Source organism: Gopherus flavomarginatus, chromosome 2 (assembly GCF_025201925.1).
Source record: "Gopherus flavomarginatus isolate rGopFla2 chromosome 2, rGopFla2.mat.asm, whole genome shotgun sequence".
Taxonomy (NCBI): Eukaryota; Metazoa; Chordata; order Testudines; family Testudinidae; genus Gopherus; species Gopherus flavomarginatus.
In genome coordinates, this window is record NC_066618.1 from 8,681,986 (window position 1) to 8,699,160 (window position 17,175).

The following is a 17,175-nucleotide window of genomic DNA, read 5'->3' on the forward strand; positions in this document are numbered from 1 at the left end:
GGTCTTTAGCAGAAATGAGAAAGCAGCTGGTGGCTTTAAAACACAAGAATCCTCCAAAAAGAAACGTGTGCATGAGAGTGAGGGGGAAGGGCAAAAGGACATGTGTACTGCTAAGAGATTAGACCAGTAGTCCCCAAACTTTTCAAGGTCACCCCCTCCCCCTGGAGTTGGGACTGGGAGCAGGACGGCAGCTCGCGGAGGAAGGTGGGGACACGGCTGGGGCAAGGAGACCGAGGCTGGGACTGCAGCTGGGGGCAGGAGTTGGGCTGGGGTGGGGGACAGAGCTGCAGCCAGAGGCTGGGGCAGGACTAGGGTCAGGTGCAGAGCTGTGGCTGGACTGCAGGCTGGGGCCTCGGCTGAGGGCAGGGTTGGGACCCGGGGCCTCAGCTGGGGGTGGGGCCAGAGCAGAGCTGGGAGTGGAATGATTTTGGATGGCGGTCCCTCCGCGCCCCTGTGGCAGCTGGCCCACCCCCGCCTCTCAAAACTTTCCTCCATGCCCCTCCCAGGGGGTGTGTCTCACGGTTTGGGGAGCTCTGGATTAGACCATCTTCTGATAACCTTAGGTGAAATCCTGGCCCCATTCAAGTCAATGGGAGTTTTGCCATTGACTTCTGCTCACCATAGTTTCTTATACTGCCCTCCTCATTACACCTCTGAGCACCTGCCAGTAGTGCTTTAAGTGACACAACTCCCGTGTCTTACAAATGGGTTCGCTCTTTCTCTCATCGTCTCCCCAGGAGGAGGTGTGTGTGTGGCAGTGGAGTGTTCTGCCTCAGTCCGGCTTTTTGTGTTTGTATTAATATGCAGACACGGCTCAGGCGAGCTAGGATTTATTTCACTGCTCGGGCTTGGTGGGCAAGACCCTGCACCGATGGAAGCAGGGCCAGTGCTACCATTAAGGAAAACTAGGCGGTTGCCTAGGGCGCCAAGATTTGGGGATGCCAAAAAGCGGTGCCCTCAATTTTTTTTTACAGCAGTTTCTCCCCGAGAGCGCAGTCACTGCTCCACTTCTCCCGCCTCCCAGGCTTGCAGCACCAATCAGCTGTTTGGCGCCGCAAGCCTGAGAGGAGAATTAGAGCGGGGGCGGCGTGCTCGGGGAGGAGAGAGGAGCAGAAGTGAGCTGGGGTGGGGAGGTGCTGCATGGCTCCCCGAGGGGGGGGAACTGTCGTGGGGGGGGCGGGAAGCTGCCGCAGGGGAGGGGTGTGTGTGCAAGGTGGAAGTTTCACCTGGGGCGCGAAACTTCCTTGCACCAGCCCTGGATGGAAGTGCATCTGGGATGCTGAGCCAGGCCCCGTGTGTGTGTGACGTGTATTACTGCCCTGCTTTAGAATGCAAACGACATGGGTCAGGGACAGTGTCTTCCTTTCGGTTGCAGACAGTACCAAGCCCGCTGACAGGTTCTTGGTGCAGTACAAGAGTAATTCATACAAACTGTATTCCTTGCAAAGCACATTTCTGCAGTGATGTAGTGGGAGTCTGAAACCAGCAATCACATTTTGCTCTCAATTACATTTTTTAAAAGCAAGGTTCAGAAGAGTCTGATTTATAAAAAGCAAACAAAACAAACAGCTTCCCATCTTGCATCTGCAATTTGGGCCTGTCAATAATTGCAGTATAATTATGCAGGCACCAATGAAGGTATGTAGCTGTTATGCCGCTCCCCTGGGTGGGTCATCAGCAGAATGTATTGAATCTGGGACCTCTGGTTTGAGATGCATGGGCTGCTCCTGCCTGAGTTAAGAAACCCATCGCTGATAACTGAGGCACTAGCTCGGCGTGGGCAAACTTTTTGGCCTGAGGGCCACATCGGGGCATAGAAATTGCATGGCGGGCCATGAATTATCACAAAATTGGGGTTGGGGTGCAGGAAGGGGTGAGGGCTCTGGCTGGGGGTGCAGACTCTGGGGTGGGGCTGGGAATGAGGAGTTTGGGGTGCAGGAGGCTGCTCTGGGCTGGGACTGAGGGGTGCAGAGGGTGGGAGGGAGATCAGGGCGGGGGCAGGGGTGCAGGTAGGGGTGCAGATTCCAGCTGGGGGTGCGGGCTCTGAGGTGAGGCTGGGAGGTTTGGGGTGCAGGAGGTTGTTCTGGGCTGGGATCGAGGGGTTTGGACAGCAGGAGGGAGATCAGGGCTGGGGTTTGGGTGCAGGAAGAGGCTCACAGGTGCAGGCTCTGAGCAGCGCTTACCTCAGGTGGCTCCCAGAAGCAGTGGCATATCCCTTCTCTGTCTCCTACGTGGAGGCGCGGGCAGGCAGCTCGGCGTGCTTTCCCATCCACAGGCATCGTCCCTGCAGCTCCCATTGGAGCGTGTAGGAATCGAAGCAGGGCCATGCCACTCTCTCCAGGAGCTGTGTGGTGCGGCCCCTGACCCAGCGCCGCGGCTGGAGTACCGGATGTGGAAAAATTGAAAAAAGTCCACCACATCCTCCTTGTAGTGTGGGGCCCAAAACTGGACACAGTACTCCAGCTGAGGCCTCGCCAGTGCCGAATAGAGGGGAATGATCACGTCCCTCAATCTGCTGACAGTGCTCCTTCTTATACAGCCCAAAAGGCCGTTAGCCTTCTTGGCAACAAGGGCACAGTGTTGACTCATATCCAGCTTCGTCCACTGTACCCCTAGGTCCTTTTCTGCAGAACTGCTGCTTAGCCACCTGGTCCCTAGTCTGTAGCAGTGCATGGCATATTTATACCATGTTTGAACTTGTATTCACTCTGGAAGAGTCTGAATCACTTTCTTTCTTTCTTGATCTTTTTCATGGGTAGGGGGCTGAAGCATATGACTTATGAGGAGAACAGGCTGAGGGAACAGGGATTGTTTAGTCTGCAGAAGAGAAGAATGAGTGGGGATTGGATAGCTGCTTTCAACTACCTGAAAGGGGGTTCCAAAGAGGATGGAGCTCGGCTGTTCTCAGTGGTACCTGATGACAGAACAAGGAGTAATGGTCTCAAGTTGTAGTGGGGGAGGTTTAGGTTGGATATTAGGAAAACTTTTTCACTAGGAGGGTGGTGAAGCACTGGAATGGGTTACCTAGACAGGTGGTAGAATCTCCTTCCTTAGAGGTTTTTAAGGTCAGGCTTTACAAAGTTAGAAACTTTTTCCTAATGTCCAACCTAAACCTCTCTTGCTGCAGTTTAAGCCCATTGCTTCTTGTTCTCTCCTTAGAGGCTAAGATGAACAAGTTTTCTCCCACCTCCTTATGACACCCTTTTAGATACCTGAAAACTGCTATCATGTCCCCTCTCAGTATAAACAAACCTAATTCTTTCAGCCTTCCTTCATAGGTCATGTTCTCTAGACCTTTAATCATTCTTGTTGCTCTTCTCTGGACCCTCTCCAATTTCTCCACATCTTTCTTGAAATGCGGTGCCCAGAACTGGACACAATACTCCAGCTGAGGCCTGACCAGCGCAGAGTAGAGCAGAAGAATGACTTCTCGTGTCTTGCTCACAACACGCCTGTTAATGCAGCTTGTACTAATGAGGTGCACTTGCAAATCAGGCAGTAACCTCTCCTTGCATTTATCCATGTGTCTGAGTAGCTGTGCCCTGAAAAGGGAAAGTGGGGAGGCCCTATTAAAAATAAAGCTAATGCTAACCCTGATCTGTATAATAATAATAGACTGTTCCTTCCCAGTCATCTGCCTCTTGCAAAACTCACGTGCTTTTAAGTGACTGCTTTATGTGTGATTCTTTAAGGCATTTGTATTTGATTTAAACTTTCTTAAGCACATGGTTTTCCAAAGAGTTTTAAAAAGCTCCATTATTCTGGAAAAAAAAATCCTGCTCGTTTGCCTAGTTTTGTGTTTCTTGGCTCGCTTACAAAACAGGCTTCAGGAATCCGAGCGGATTCTGCAGGATGCTGAACATCCTCTAGCCCTTCAGCACCACCAGGATCAGGTCCGTAATTCATTCTGTCCTGTATCAACTGCTGCCCGGGTGGCACGAGTGAGCAGGATAGTGCAGGATTGCTGCCAGTTCAGAATATGGGGAACTCTGATACACCCACGTTCTCCACTGCCCTATAGTAATGTATAGGATCGCAAAACTTGCAGCCTGTTTCAAGACTCCGGTCTGAGGCAAATGAGGTTAAAACCAATAGGCGTGTCACCTCCATAAACTGAAATCCCCAAGCTCACTGCAGCTAGTTCTGAGTGCTTGCATCTTCTGACTCATGCCTCCAAACATCATTGTTGTTTATTGTTTACATTCCAGCTGTGCCTGGGAGCCCTAGTCATGAACCAGGACCCAACTGCTCTTGGAGCTGTACAAACATAGAACACTGTTGACGGTCCCTGCCCCGAGGGGCTTGCAGGGGTTGTTTACCAAGGAAATGCTGTTGGAATGTACCCAGAGAAATCTATGGTACTGCAGCTGGGATTTGGGGGAGATTGGGACTGGCTGGGCAAGGAAACTGGGACTGCAGGCTGGAGGAATCTGGGTCTGGGAACCAATGATAGAAATGTGGGCAAGCAGGAAAGACAAGCCAGGGGCTAGAGTACTTGACTCGGACTTGGGAGAGCCATGTTCAATTCCCTGCTGCTTCACAGACTTTCTGCATGACCTTTGGCACATCACTTAGCTTCTCCGTGCCTCAGTTCCCATCTGTAAAACGAGGATGATAACACCATTCTGCCTCTCTGGGGCGTTGTGAGGATAACGAGTCTTGGCTGCTCAGATCCTGCAGTGATGGGGGCCATGTGAGGGGGGTGTGGAGAGGAGAAGATACAGGGTCTTGGATAGCTAGCCCAGAGCGGGAGGTTGGGACTGGGTAGACAAGGAGAATGAGTCTGGGACAAGGAGCCAGAGATGGGGATGAGACAGGACTGGGGCAGGTTGGAGGAACAGGGCAGAAGAGTCCGATCCACTGGAGCACACTCCCATCCAGAGCCTGGCCTGGAACCCAGATTCCTGAGCCTCGCCATCTCTCTGCTGTCAGCTATTTCTGTGAAACGCACTGGCAAAGCATCCCTCTGGAAGCCTGGTCCACATAGAGCAGGACAACTCACTCCTGCCATCAGCGACTCCATTGGCTCACACGGCAGAGCTCTGTGAGGTGGATTAAAGGTTCCAGCCCTGCGGCGGACGCGTGGGTGTCAATAAGACGCCACACGATGGAATTTCTGATTTTTTCAGTTTGCCTTTTTAAAAACCTAGGAAATTAACACACAAAACCCGCCAAAAGAACATTATTAGGGTTGTAAAGTCAAGCACGCAAAGGTCGGGAAATGCCAGAATTAAGGTTGCCTCTGCAACCTTATCTCAGTTCCCTCAGATGTATGTATTATGATACTGTCTTTAATTACATGATCACATACTGCTTTTTCCACAGACCGTCGGCCTCATTCAGTGAGCAGCCTGGACAGTGCCTACTTCGTGAGTGGCTCTTCGGTCGTTCCATGTGCAGCCCCATGACTTATGTACCACACACTGCTCAAACCTTGCTCTTAGTGATTTCCTTGTGAGCTTCCCCATGGTGCTCATCACTCTAGTAGCCAGTGCTTCATAAACATTCATTAAGGTATCCTCACAACACCCCTGGGAGGTGTGGGAGTGGTGTTACCCCCATTTCACAGATGGAGGGGGAGGCACAGAGCGATTCAAATTAAAAGTGTAAGTTTGTATGAGACAACTAGGACCTGATTTTTCAGCATTAAATAGCATTTTATTTGTTCAGGGCACCTGAGAGTGCTCAGCACTTTCGCAAATCAGACCCCAGGGTCTCAAGTTGGGCTCCCAGAAAATGAGGCACACACATGTAGTGACCACCCGTGAAAAATGTGGGTTAAGTGACTTTCCAACACTGCAGAGGAACTCTGTGGCAGAGGCAGGGAGAGAATCCAATTCCCCAGGGCAGCATTCAACTGCCAGAACCATGTGCTTGTCCTTTCTCTGGCTGGGATCCCCTATCTCATTCAATACACACCTTCCAGCTTCCAGAATAAATGAAGTAGGAATGCTGCAGCCAAAACCCTTCACTACCCACCCCGATTGATCCCAGAACAGGCCCCTCCTGTGCATTGAATGAGGCCGGAGTTCTATGCAGGGGCAGCACCAGCTCTTCCCAGTGGGGAGGCTGAGGTGGGCTTTAGCTTTCCTTCGCCATGAGGCCCGACCCCTCTCCGTGGCCCTACCTTCTGCTCCTCCTCTCCCTCCAGTGGCCTCGCCCCCTGGCCCTATCGGAAGCCAGAGCTGGGCAGTGCTCGCAGCTACCACGAGTAAGAGCCACACGAATGGTGGTGGACCTAACTCTGGGGCTGGCAGAGCCTTCAGGGAGCTGCCCTGGGTTGCATGTCCCTGTGGGCAGGGACACAGGCCAGGGACTGCTCTTGGGCACTCCCATCCCCAGCCCGGGCAGGCCAGCAGCTGCTGCTCTCTCTGCTCTGCCTTCAGTTGGAGAATGGCAGTTGCTACAGGTACCATAGATAGATTTCTCTGGTTACATTCAAACAGTATTTCCTTGGTAAATCACCTACCCCCAGCACCACCCCTGGTTCTGTGGAAAATATAGTACGTGACCTTGTGATTAAAGGCTGTATCATAATGCGTATGCACACAGGGACCAAGTTAAGGTTACACAGGCGACCTTAATTCTGGCATCTCCTTACCTTTGACTGCTTGACTTTGCAACCTTAATAATGTTCTTTTAGTGTAGCTTTTGTGTGTGTAATGTGTACAGAAAACTATGCTCTCACTGTTTATGCTTCTACTGACTATCTCTTATATATTGTAATTGACTACTAGCATGTTAGGCACTCCACTGATAGAATCATAGCTATTGAGCTGTGTCATAGGATCTGTACTGCTAACAGAGAGTCTCAGCTAGCATTTAGCTCCAGTGGTAGGGGGGCCTGTACTATTGGAGTAAGAGAATCAGATCTCTGTCCCTATGTCATCAAGTTCAAAGTGATGGTGGCATGCAGCATAGTGACAATTGTGAGATTCCTAAATGGCCATCGGTTTGTTTATAATATAAGGCCCTGATCCTGCAATGAATGGACAGACCTCTCAACCCACATGCAGTTCCGTTGACTGGAGGACTTTGTCCTTGGAAGTTCACTATAAGATCATGGCCTAAACATATCCAATGTACTGCACTTATTTGTGCAAATAATGGAAACTCTTTATAATGAGCTTATAGTGATATAAAGTAAAACTCTTAATTGCTTCAGTGACTTGCAATGTACAAATTACAATTCCACTTATACTGAGCCTCTCACACTAGTGATGCTGATCTCTGGAATAAAATAACTTCACTCTGATATCATCCTGCTATGTACCAATGCCACTATTATAATGACATCTGTTGCTATGACCAAACAGAGTTGCATTAATTTATACGTTATGTTTTTTCTTCCTGCTTTTCTTGCAGGTTATAAATGATTAGCCCTTATGACCAACATGAGCTGGAGTTTTCTCACCCGTCTGCTAGAAGAAATTCACAATCACTCCACTTTTGTGGGGAAGGTCTGGCTCACCGTGCTGATCGTCTTCCGTATCGTCCTGACGGCTGTCGGAGGGGAGTCCATATATTCAGATGAACAGAGCAAATTCACGTGTAACACCAAGCAACCAGGCTGTGACAATGTCTGCTACGATGCCTTCGCACCGCTATCACATGTCCGGTTCTGGGTCTTCCAGATCATCATGATCTCAACCCCTTCCATCATGTACCTGGGCTATGCCATCCACAGGATCGCTAGGTCCTCCGAGGAGGAGAAGAGGCTTAAGGTACTCAAGAAGAAGAAGAAGCAGTTTGCTTTGAACTGGCAGGCCGTCCGTAACTTGGAAGACCCTTTGGAAGCAGATGAAGAGGAGCCCATGATCTCCGATAACATGGTGGAAAATGAGGAGAAAGCCAAAGCAAACAAGAAGAGCAAAGAGCAGCAGAAGCATGACGGGAGGAGACGCATCCAGCAAGAAGGGCTGATGAAGATTTACGTCTTCCAGCTCATTGCCAGAGCTTCATTTGAAGTTTGTTTCCTGGTTGGGCAGTATTTTCTTTATGGCTTTGAGGTGGAAGCATATTTTGTCTGCAACAGAGCCCCTTGCCCTCACATGGTGGACTGCTTTGTGTCAAGGCCGACAGAGAAGACCATCTTCCTCCTGGTGATGTATGTTGTGAGCTGCCTGTGTCTGTTGCTCAACATGTGTGAAATGTTCCACTTGGGGTTTGGGACCATTAGAGATGCCATTCGCAACAGAAAGATTAATAGTTTCAGGCAGCCTCCATACAACTATTCCTATGCGAAGAATATCTCCTGCCCTCCCGAGTATAACCTAGTCATGAAATCGGAGAAGCCCGCCAAGGTCCCAAATAGCCTTTTGGCCCATGAGCAGAACTTGGCTAACGTTGCTCAAGAACAACAGTGCACAAGCCCAGATGAGAACATCCCGTCAGATCTGTCCACCCTTCATAAACACTTGAGAGTGGCCCAGGAGCAGTTAGACATCGCATTCCAGAGCTACAGTGCCACTCAGGCCAACATGCAGCCTTCCAGAACCAGTAGCCCACCTTCAGGTGGGACGGTGGTAGAACAGAACAGGGTCAATACTGCCCATGAGAAACAAGGCGCTAAACCCAAAGCCAGTTCAGAAAAAGGTAGTTCTAGCAGCAAAGATGGAAAGAGTTCTGTATGGATATAATTAGGTGCTTGACCATAGCTCACAGACAGGGCAATGTAAGTAAGAGTGTGGGTTTTTTCCAGTATTGTCTAGAATTCAATTCACAGAGCACAGGCACAATTTGTATGTGGGAGTAAATGTAGCTGAAGGATGAGTTGTTTCAAACGTTATATTTGAATAATGTCTTCTGGTGTGTTAACAAAGACACTCCCTTTCTTGCCTAGTCCATATTCTCTCTGGGAACCTCCATCGAGCTAAACTGTATGGTCCCCCCACCACACCCCGGCACTGCTTAGGGATGGGAGTAACAGTCTTTCTTCTTATGTCACTCACTAGCTATTTGCCCAGGACAACCCACTGCAGGCTCTCTGCGACAGAGACTCGACTGACAAGTGAGCTGGTTGGCGGGAAGGGGACTCTGTTGATCATTCAGAAGAAAAGTCTTGACTACCCTGAGCAACTCATGTCCTGCATCGTAAGGCTATAGTACTGTACTTGTATTGAGAAGGGTTTAATTACTAAATGTCCTTCCTCAAATTAATCTGAATTCCTCCGTTAAAGGGGAAAACGGTGACATGTTGCATAAACTGCCACAATCCACTAGCATGGCTCGTTTCCTGCCTGGATTCTTACTAACAAGCAGTCATTGGAGATGAACGCAACAGAGATTCCGGCCGTGAGTTCTAACCATGCATTAACGGAACATGAAGACTGTCAGAAGCACAGTAGCCATATTTTAAAGAATGTACGCAACCCTGAGCGATTAGCGTTGAGGTAAATGTTGTATCCTTTTCTTCCCCCAATCAGTGTTGAACTGCAAAGCAAATGGGATCAAATGCTATGTAGCATTTGCAGTCAATTTGCACTGTAACGATGCTGCAGTGTAGCATTCATCCCAGAGCTGGTGGGAATTGCAGCAGTTTAGTGTTTTTTAACACTGCTACTGCACATCTTAAGCAAAAGTGCCTTTAAGCAACCAGGAAAATGAAATCTGAAGTTTCTAAAGTCTGTGTTAACTCTTGGTAGAGATCAGAAGACCAGTGCTGACAAATTTTGTTATCATGTACTTTTGTTTTAATCAAAAGCTTATAAATAGTTGCAGCCAAATAGATCAATGCATAGTGTGTACAGTGTGTGTGTGGAGACATATATTTAAGTATATATACACACACATCTGAATGTTATGTGTGAGATACAGATACATATAATGTAATATCAATCTCACGATGATATTTACAACTTCCCATCCCCACCAAAAAACCACCAGCTCAGAATACTGGCTGATTTTTCTCTCTTGGAGGTCAAATGGCCAGCCCTTGGGCCAGATCCTCAGCTGGTGTCAGTTGGTTCAGCTTCATTTATTTCATCTGACCCGACCTGAGACTCTGCCGACTTGGTTTTAATGGGGACAGGAGAGGGGCCATTCCCAAAAAGCACTCGTCTGCAGTTTAAGGCCCAAATCCCCCTTGCCTTGCTCACACGACTAGTTCCACTGGACTTGTGTACACCAGGTTATTTTGGCTAAAGTTTACCACCAGAGATACCCACAATGCAATGCTAGTGCAGACCAAGTCTATGCAACATGGTGCTTAACAATGCCAGTGGCCGCTGGCACCTTGTCTGCTCTAGTTCTGTGGGAGAAAGTGAACCGATGGTGGGAGAAGTGGGGAAATCTTAAGAAAAGAAGCCCAGTCTAAACACCACCATTGACTTCCATGAGGCTATTCATGTCAGTGAGGCAAGCAGGGTTAGGACCCTAAACACAGCATGGCTCCAACTAGAAGGGTTTCAAACACTCTCTGTCAGAAATACTTTGGCAATGTATTTTTTTCATCATTGCCAAAGTAATTTTTTTTCACTTGTACAAAACTGACTGTGTCTGTGGCTTTGTTGTGAATTAACTCCGGTAATGAGCAGAAATGTAATCCTGACCGCTGGGAACATGGCTGGGTGATTTATCGGCCTGGGTGTCAGTGGACGTGCTGAAGTAAAAAAGTAAATAAATAACTGCCCCATTTTTGCTCTCAGAGAGCCTGATCCTGCCAGGTGCCTAGGTGTCCTCAATTCCTACTGTGGCTTTGCAGGATGCATTCAAGAGCTTCCAGGATTAGACCCATAAATCTCAGACCACGATAAACCTCTAAAGACTCTGAATGAGCAGAGCACTTAAGAACATGCTTAACTTTAAGCAAGTAAGTAGCCCTGTGGGCCGACTCGTGCAGAAGTGCGGTATTCAGTCAGGGCCTAAGAAGGCACTTCCAAAAGCTCTACAGCATCATCACTGATAGTGACAGAGCAAATAATTGTTTTCAAAGGAATACAGTGACCAGCTCATGAGAGCTTCTGGCAAAAATGTTTAATATATTTTGCATAGCCACCTATAAAGTACTTTAGGGTTTGATCCTGTTCCCATTGGAGGACATCTCCTGGAAGCAGAATCTGCTCCATGTGATTGTTCAAAATGACTGAGTGACTCAAAGGAACTGATCACAAATCATCAGTTCTGTTTAAAGGAATGCAGCTTTATTCTGCTGCCCGACAGGGCATGTGTAGTGGATTTCCTCAGCAGGATAGGTCAGGATTACTCCATGGGTCTGTCTTAGGGAAGAACTCACTTAGCCGTGAGTTTTGCACAAAAGGCTCCTAATATTTACAACATGGTGGGGGTGGAAGAAACATATCGGTCTGCTCCTCCTGGCTGAGTCCTTTCTCTTTGCTTCATGGAACGACTTTGCATTTTGCATGGAGTTAAATTATTCCTCCTAAACGTGGGACATACCTAAAAACTAAGAGGGTCTGCTTAGTCTGTTTCAAGAGGGAGAGGGATAGCTCAGTGGTTTGAGCATTGGCCTGCTAAACCCAGGGTTGTGAGTTCAATCCTTGAGGGGGCCATTTGGGGAACTGGGGTAAAAATCTGGGGATTAGTCCTGATTTGAGCAGAGGGTTGGACTAGATGACCTTCTGAGGTTCCTTCCAAACCTAATATTCTATGATAACGGTGGGTTCCATTGAAAATTAAATGTGCTGCAGATCCCTTGACCCTGGTACATATTCTGAACAGGAGCAATACCATGAAGTCAGGCCCACATCTGGGAATTAGTTTACACTTTATGCTGCCCAGTATGGACATTTATACTGCGTATCTATGTGAATCTCCCTTGTTTAGCTTTGGCCCTGTGCCCCTCACAGGAATTAACATGATGATCCTGATGGAAGCTCTGAGTAGACTGAGGGCTGGATGCCACGTTTTTTTCCTTAGCGATGACTCACAATGCAGCAGGCCCATTGAAACGTGTCCCCCTGGAGCAGAGCAGTGACTCTCTGCTGCATGGGGGAGTTTGGGTTGTATGTTTATCCTGGTTATACCAGCAACAACAGCCTCCAGCCCTCAGCATTTCCTGAACAATTCCTGCTGGGTGTAATTGACCCTAGGTTTCCACTGGACTCCTCAGCTAGTCATTAATCTTCAGGGAGTGTTCTGTGTGCCTCGGTTGTTGTTTAATTCAATCCTGCTTTGATCGGTGTCGCTGGACCAAGAATAGCCAGCCAGAGAAACAGAGCCAGCCCCTTGGCTCTGACTTTATTTGTAAGGGTGGCTAATGCCAAGCATTTGCCCAGGAGGCAGGGAAACAAACTTTAAATCAGACATCTCAGAGTCCATCACATAAGCTCGCTCTAATAAATGTATAATCGGTCCTTACTGTTTATTATATTAGGAAGGGATGCACAACCGCTTTGGGTCTGTGCGGGCCTTGTGAGCAATGCCCTCCCTGCAGCCACCATCCCTAGGGCTAAGGACCGTCAGCAAGTGCAGGATTTTGCTGTTAATACTTTCTTGTCGGTTCTAGTCTAACCTCCTTTCTGAGTGGTCTATAATTATAATCTCTCATCACCCATGCCTAATGCTGTACAAAGAGCTAATTAACCCTCAACACACCTGGAAGGTAACTATTATTAACCCCACTTTATCTAGCATGGTTAAGATGCTACCCAGGGCATCCAGCGGGTCAGTGTCAGAGACAGGATTAGACTGCAGCGGTTCCAAGTGTCCAGCCCCACGTTCAACTTATTGGCTCCAATTCACCTGTTTTGGGCAGTCAATATGTGGCATACATGTTGTCAGCGTAGAAACGTTTTCAGTTACAAAATGATTGTGTCAGGCACGGGGGTTGGTTTGATTTAGTTTCCTGGCTTCACTTGCGGTGGTGAAAAGCAGATGACTTGAGAGCCGTGAATGAGGACTCGCGTGTGATGCCTTGTTAAAAAGGGAGTGAGTTAAAAATGGGATTTCAGAAGCCTCTCTGAATTTCCTAACCCTTCTGGGTAGCCTATGCCAGGTACTTAGTGTTACCATGGTGGTCAATGAGCTGTATTTCTGCAGGAGGGACACCAAATTATCACCCAAACTAACGGGCAGGGAAGTTGGGCCCTCAGTACCTACTGGATGTCTCAATGTGTGATTCTCCTTACCCCCCATTCCACACCATCAGCATAACGGGTCAGATGATGATTGCGAGCATTTCAGTGTTGTACACAATAGTCCAAATTCTGTCCTGATTCATTCGGTACCCCAGTCAAGTGAACCCGTACAATCAGTAAAGTTGCATGGGGCATAAGATGGGGCAGAACGTAACCCAACATTTTCCATATGCCCCCATGCAGCTACAGGGCAGTGCTGAACAGCATGCCTGTGGGGCTAGGCAGTGGCAATGTGATAATAGTAGATTGCGGAATCCTGGCCTCATTCAAGTCAACAGGAGTCTTGCCAGTGACTTCAGTGGGGGAAGCATTTCACCCATAAAAGTTTGAAGTCACATCTGGGGCCAGTGCTGGCTCATTTCTTGCAGCACCTTGTCCAGGGCTCCGTCCATTCTAGAATTAACTTGTAAAAGACCCGAGCATGGGGCTTCCACCACCTCCCTTGAGAGAATATGTCACTGTCTTAGAGCATTCAGGGTTAGAGTTGTTTCCTGCTATTCAGCCCGTAAGGTAGCCGTGACCTAGTGGTTGGTGATAAAACTGAATCAAGAGATCTGTGCTGTTCCCGACCATGCTACTGATAATCTCTGTGACCTTGGTTGAGTCACTTCCCGTTTCCTTATCCGTAACATAGGGCTGATAACGTTTACCCACCTTGGTAAAGCACCTCGAGACCTGCAGGTGAGAAGACACTCACCTGCAGCTCTGCAGAGCTTCTCTAACTCCACAACCCCAAATCTCTGTAGCACTCAGTGCTATGGAGGATTCCCTTTCAACTCACAGCCAGCACAGCAAGAGTCCCACACTAGGGGCTGAGAGGAGAGGAGCTTAGGCACACTTAGAGCTGCTCTTACAGTAGGGGAATTCTTCCCGTCCCTTTGACTTAATTACAGCACTTATTTGCCATGGGAGCAGCATGTAGGAGCCAAAGCAAGGGACAGAATTGGCCCAGAGAAATGTACATTACTATTATGTGATGTTGCTGAATGCCCTCCTACTACTCCTTTCACATCCCTTGAGGCCCTCCCAAGCTGTGTTCCCTCTTTTGCTGGTTATACCCTCTAAGGCCTTCAGAGGTCATCATTGCAATAGGCTACCGGGATTTAATACTGCCTCGCAAATGAATCTGTGCCGATCTCAATAAAGAAATCCCATTTTTTTATGGAAAGGAGAAATATTAGGAGGCACAATAAACATAACCTTCTTAAACAATGTGGCAAAAAGTTGAGTCCCAGATTAGGTAAAAATCCATCAGGAGCTAACCATCTAACTGCTCAGACAATTGCAACTAATTCACATGCAGCATCCTTCTTGAACAAGATCACTATATGGGATAGGTTTAATGCTTCGTTTGTTTTACAGGTTAGTTGTTTCATTCCCAGAGCAGATGGGTTTAGTTGTGTAGTTTGTTTAATCCTAAATGCTGAATATATTCACTAAAACATGTCAGATAAAGTGCTCATCTTTTTTATTCAGGGCCTGGAATGTCCCAGGTAGAAGCCAAATTACCTTGTTGCTTGCATTCCATTCCACTGGAAAATACTTGAACTTAACTAAAGGCCATAACAAGTCTGTGCTGTTACAGAGTTTCTGGGAGGTTTTGTACTAACTGTATTTGTATTTGAAACTTTTTGCGTATGAAATTGAACCTGTAAATATTTTTCAGTGTAAATGTTACATCTGGAATGTAGTTAGAATGTTACACATATTTGTCAACAAAACAAACCCCAGCTCTTTGGATATTCAATTTCCAATACTAACAACATGGAATAAAACATACATATTGTTTACAGTATGCAAAGTGCGTGGTTTATTGATATGGCAAGGATAATTTTGAAGATGTTGGTGAGGAGAGGTGGCAAAAACTTTTAAATCTAATTTGGTAGCCAATTCAACCATATATTTTCATGGACGTAGATACATAAGAACACATATTGGTCCAAAACAATGGTTCATCCAACCTAGTATCCTGTTTTCTGACAGCAGCCAGTGCCAAGTATTTCAAAGGGAATGAACAGAACAGGGCGATTGCAAGTGATCCATCCCTCGTGAACCTCAGCTTCTGGCATTTGGAGGTTGTGACCCTGACTGTCTCAGCTAATAGCCATTGATGGACCTATCCTCCATAAACTTATGGTGTCTAATTCTTTTTTGAACCTAGTTATACTTTTGTCCTTCACAACATCCAAATACCAATGAGTTTCCACTGGTTGATTGCGTGTTGTGTGAAGTACTCTTTTTTTTTTTTTTTAAATCTGCTGCCTGTTAATTTTATCATTTGACTCCTAGTTTGTGTGTTAAGTGAAGGGGTAAATACATTTCTATTTACTGTGTCCCCACCAGTCATGATTTTATAGACTTCTATCATATCCGCCCTTAGTTGTCTCTTTTCTAAACTGAACAGTCCCAGTCTTTTTAAGCTCTCCTCATATGGAAGCTGTACCATAGCCCAGATGTTTTTGTTGCCCTTTTGTGTACCTTTTTCAATATATCTTGAGATGGGGCAACTAGAACTGCATGCACTGTTGAAGGTGTGGCCTTACTGTGGATTTATACAGAGGCATTATGATATATTTTATTATCTATCCCTTTCCTAATGGTTCCTAACATTAGCTTTTTTGACTGCTCCACTGCACGTTGATCGGATGTTTTCAGAGGACTGTTCACGCTGACTCCAAGTTCACTTTTTGAGTGGTAACAGGTAATTAAGACCCCATCATTTTGTATGCATAGTTGGAATTATTGTTTTCCAATGTGCATTATTCGCAAAGTACTTTTGCCTTACTGTGACCTGCTGGTTATCAGTATTCTGCTCTCTCTCTGTGCTAAGAGGCATTGCCTACAACTCCTTTAGGCATTGAGCTGAAGTACGGTGGAAAACTGCCTAAATTTTCAAAAGTGACTAGTGATTTTGAGGACCCAACTTGGGACATCTTAAAGGGGCCTGATTTAGCAACTGGACCCATTCAAGGTGGCTCAAATTCAGCAGCCAAAATTGCTGCATACAAATCACTTTTGAAAATTTAAGCCACTGGATGGATCTTCTGTGTAGCCAGAACTACAATTTTTTTTGCAGGTTATAGAAAAAGAATAGTGGAGCAGATTAAGCCAAATGTTGATTTGGCATAAAGGTGACCAGTAAAGGGGGAGAAAAGCTTAAGTTAACAACTTCCCCCCTTCTTTCATATACATGTTTCTGCTTAAGTTTTATATTAGAAATTCAGATCTTGTCTATCCTGTTTTTCCTCAGCTGGACAACTAGGAGGAGATAGGACTTCAGAGGTACTGAGTGAGCAGAATCTAGCTACATTACAGGAAAAATTATATTTATTCAGGCTGCTTAAAACTCACGGATATTTGTGACCCTCTAACTCAAATCCATGGAAATCACTTGGGAGGGATATTATCTTTGTTAAAGATTTACTACCTTTGCCCTTCCCATTAAAAGGATGATCACTCACAAACTGTACCCTGGAAACCTCCAATGGTTTCTCACAAAACTCTAACCAGATCTACAGCTGATTGGAAAATTTTGATGAAAAACACGGTGGAAAAATCCACTATTTTCTCCATTTTTTGACAAGTTGTAGTGCTACTATTCCACTCTTCCAACCGGAACAACAAAATAAGCCCATCAAGTAAACCTTCCTAGATCCAGGAATGTATATTTTATGAAGTTCACAGTGCACAACAGCATTTACTCACTCAGTGCTGATTTACAACAGTGATGGGTGGTACAGGAAAACCTAAGAGATAAAAAGTCCACTGGTCAACTAAGGTCACCAGCAGGGCATCAAGTTACAAGTGATACATTATCAGAATCAATCTTCAGTGGCTGCATATAGCTGGCTACAGCCTTTACAGATTAATCCTTTAGTGAGTGTCCTGTATGCCACATTAAGGGCTATAATCCCGCACTGTCTTTTTCGGTGATGCTCCATTGGGATCTCTGTCTCACATCTGGGCCGTGGCAAATTGCCAGGGGTGAAACAAAGTTCCACTGCATTGCTCTTCACAGAAATGGCATCACAGTGGAGGGGAACTAATGAGTGATGAGTAACACTAAATCTCTTCTTCC

At 46.8% G+C, this 17,175-nt stretch overlaps 1 protein-coding gene across 8 annotated transcripts in view; it reads left to right on the top strand.

Moving 5' to 3' along the window:
• GJC2 (gap junction protein gamma 2) overlaps positions 1 to 11,414 on the top strand; it is a 126,167-nt gene extending 114,753 nt beyond the window's left edge. For all 8 annotated transcript variants that reach the window (XM_050942728.1, XM_050942730.1, XM_050942731.1 and 5 more), the window contains one exon: positions 7,366 to 11,414. In XM_050942728.1, the coding sequence (XP_050798685.1) occupies positions 7,386 to 8,639 (1,254 nt within the window). In that variant the 5' untranslated portion in view covers positions 7,366 to 7,385 and the 3' untranslated portion in view covers positions 8,640 to 11,414. The remainder of the gene's footprint in view (positions 1 to 7,365) is intronic.
• The last annotated feature ends 5,761 nt before the right edge of the window (positions 11,415 to 17,175 follow it).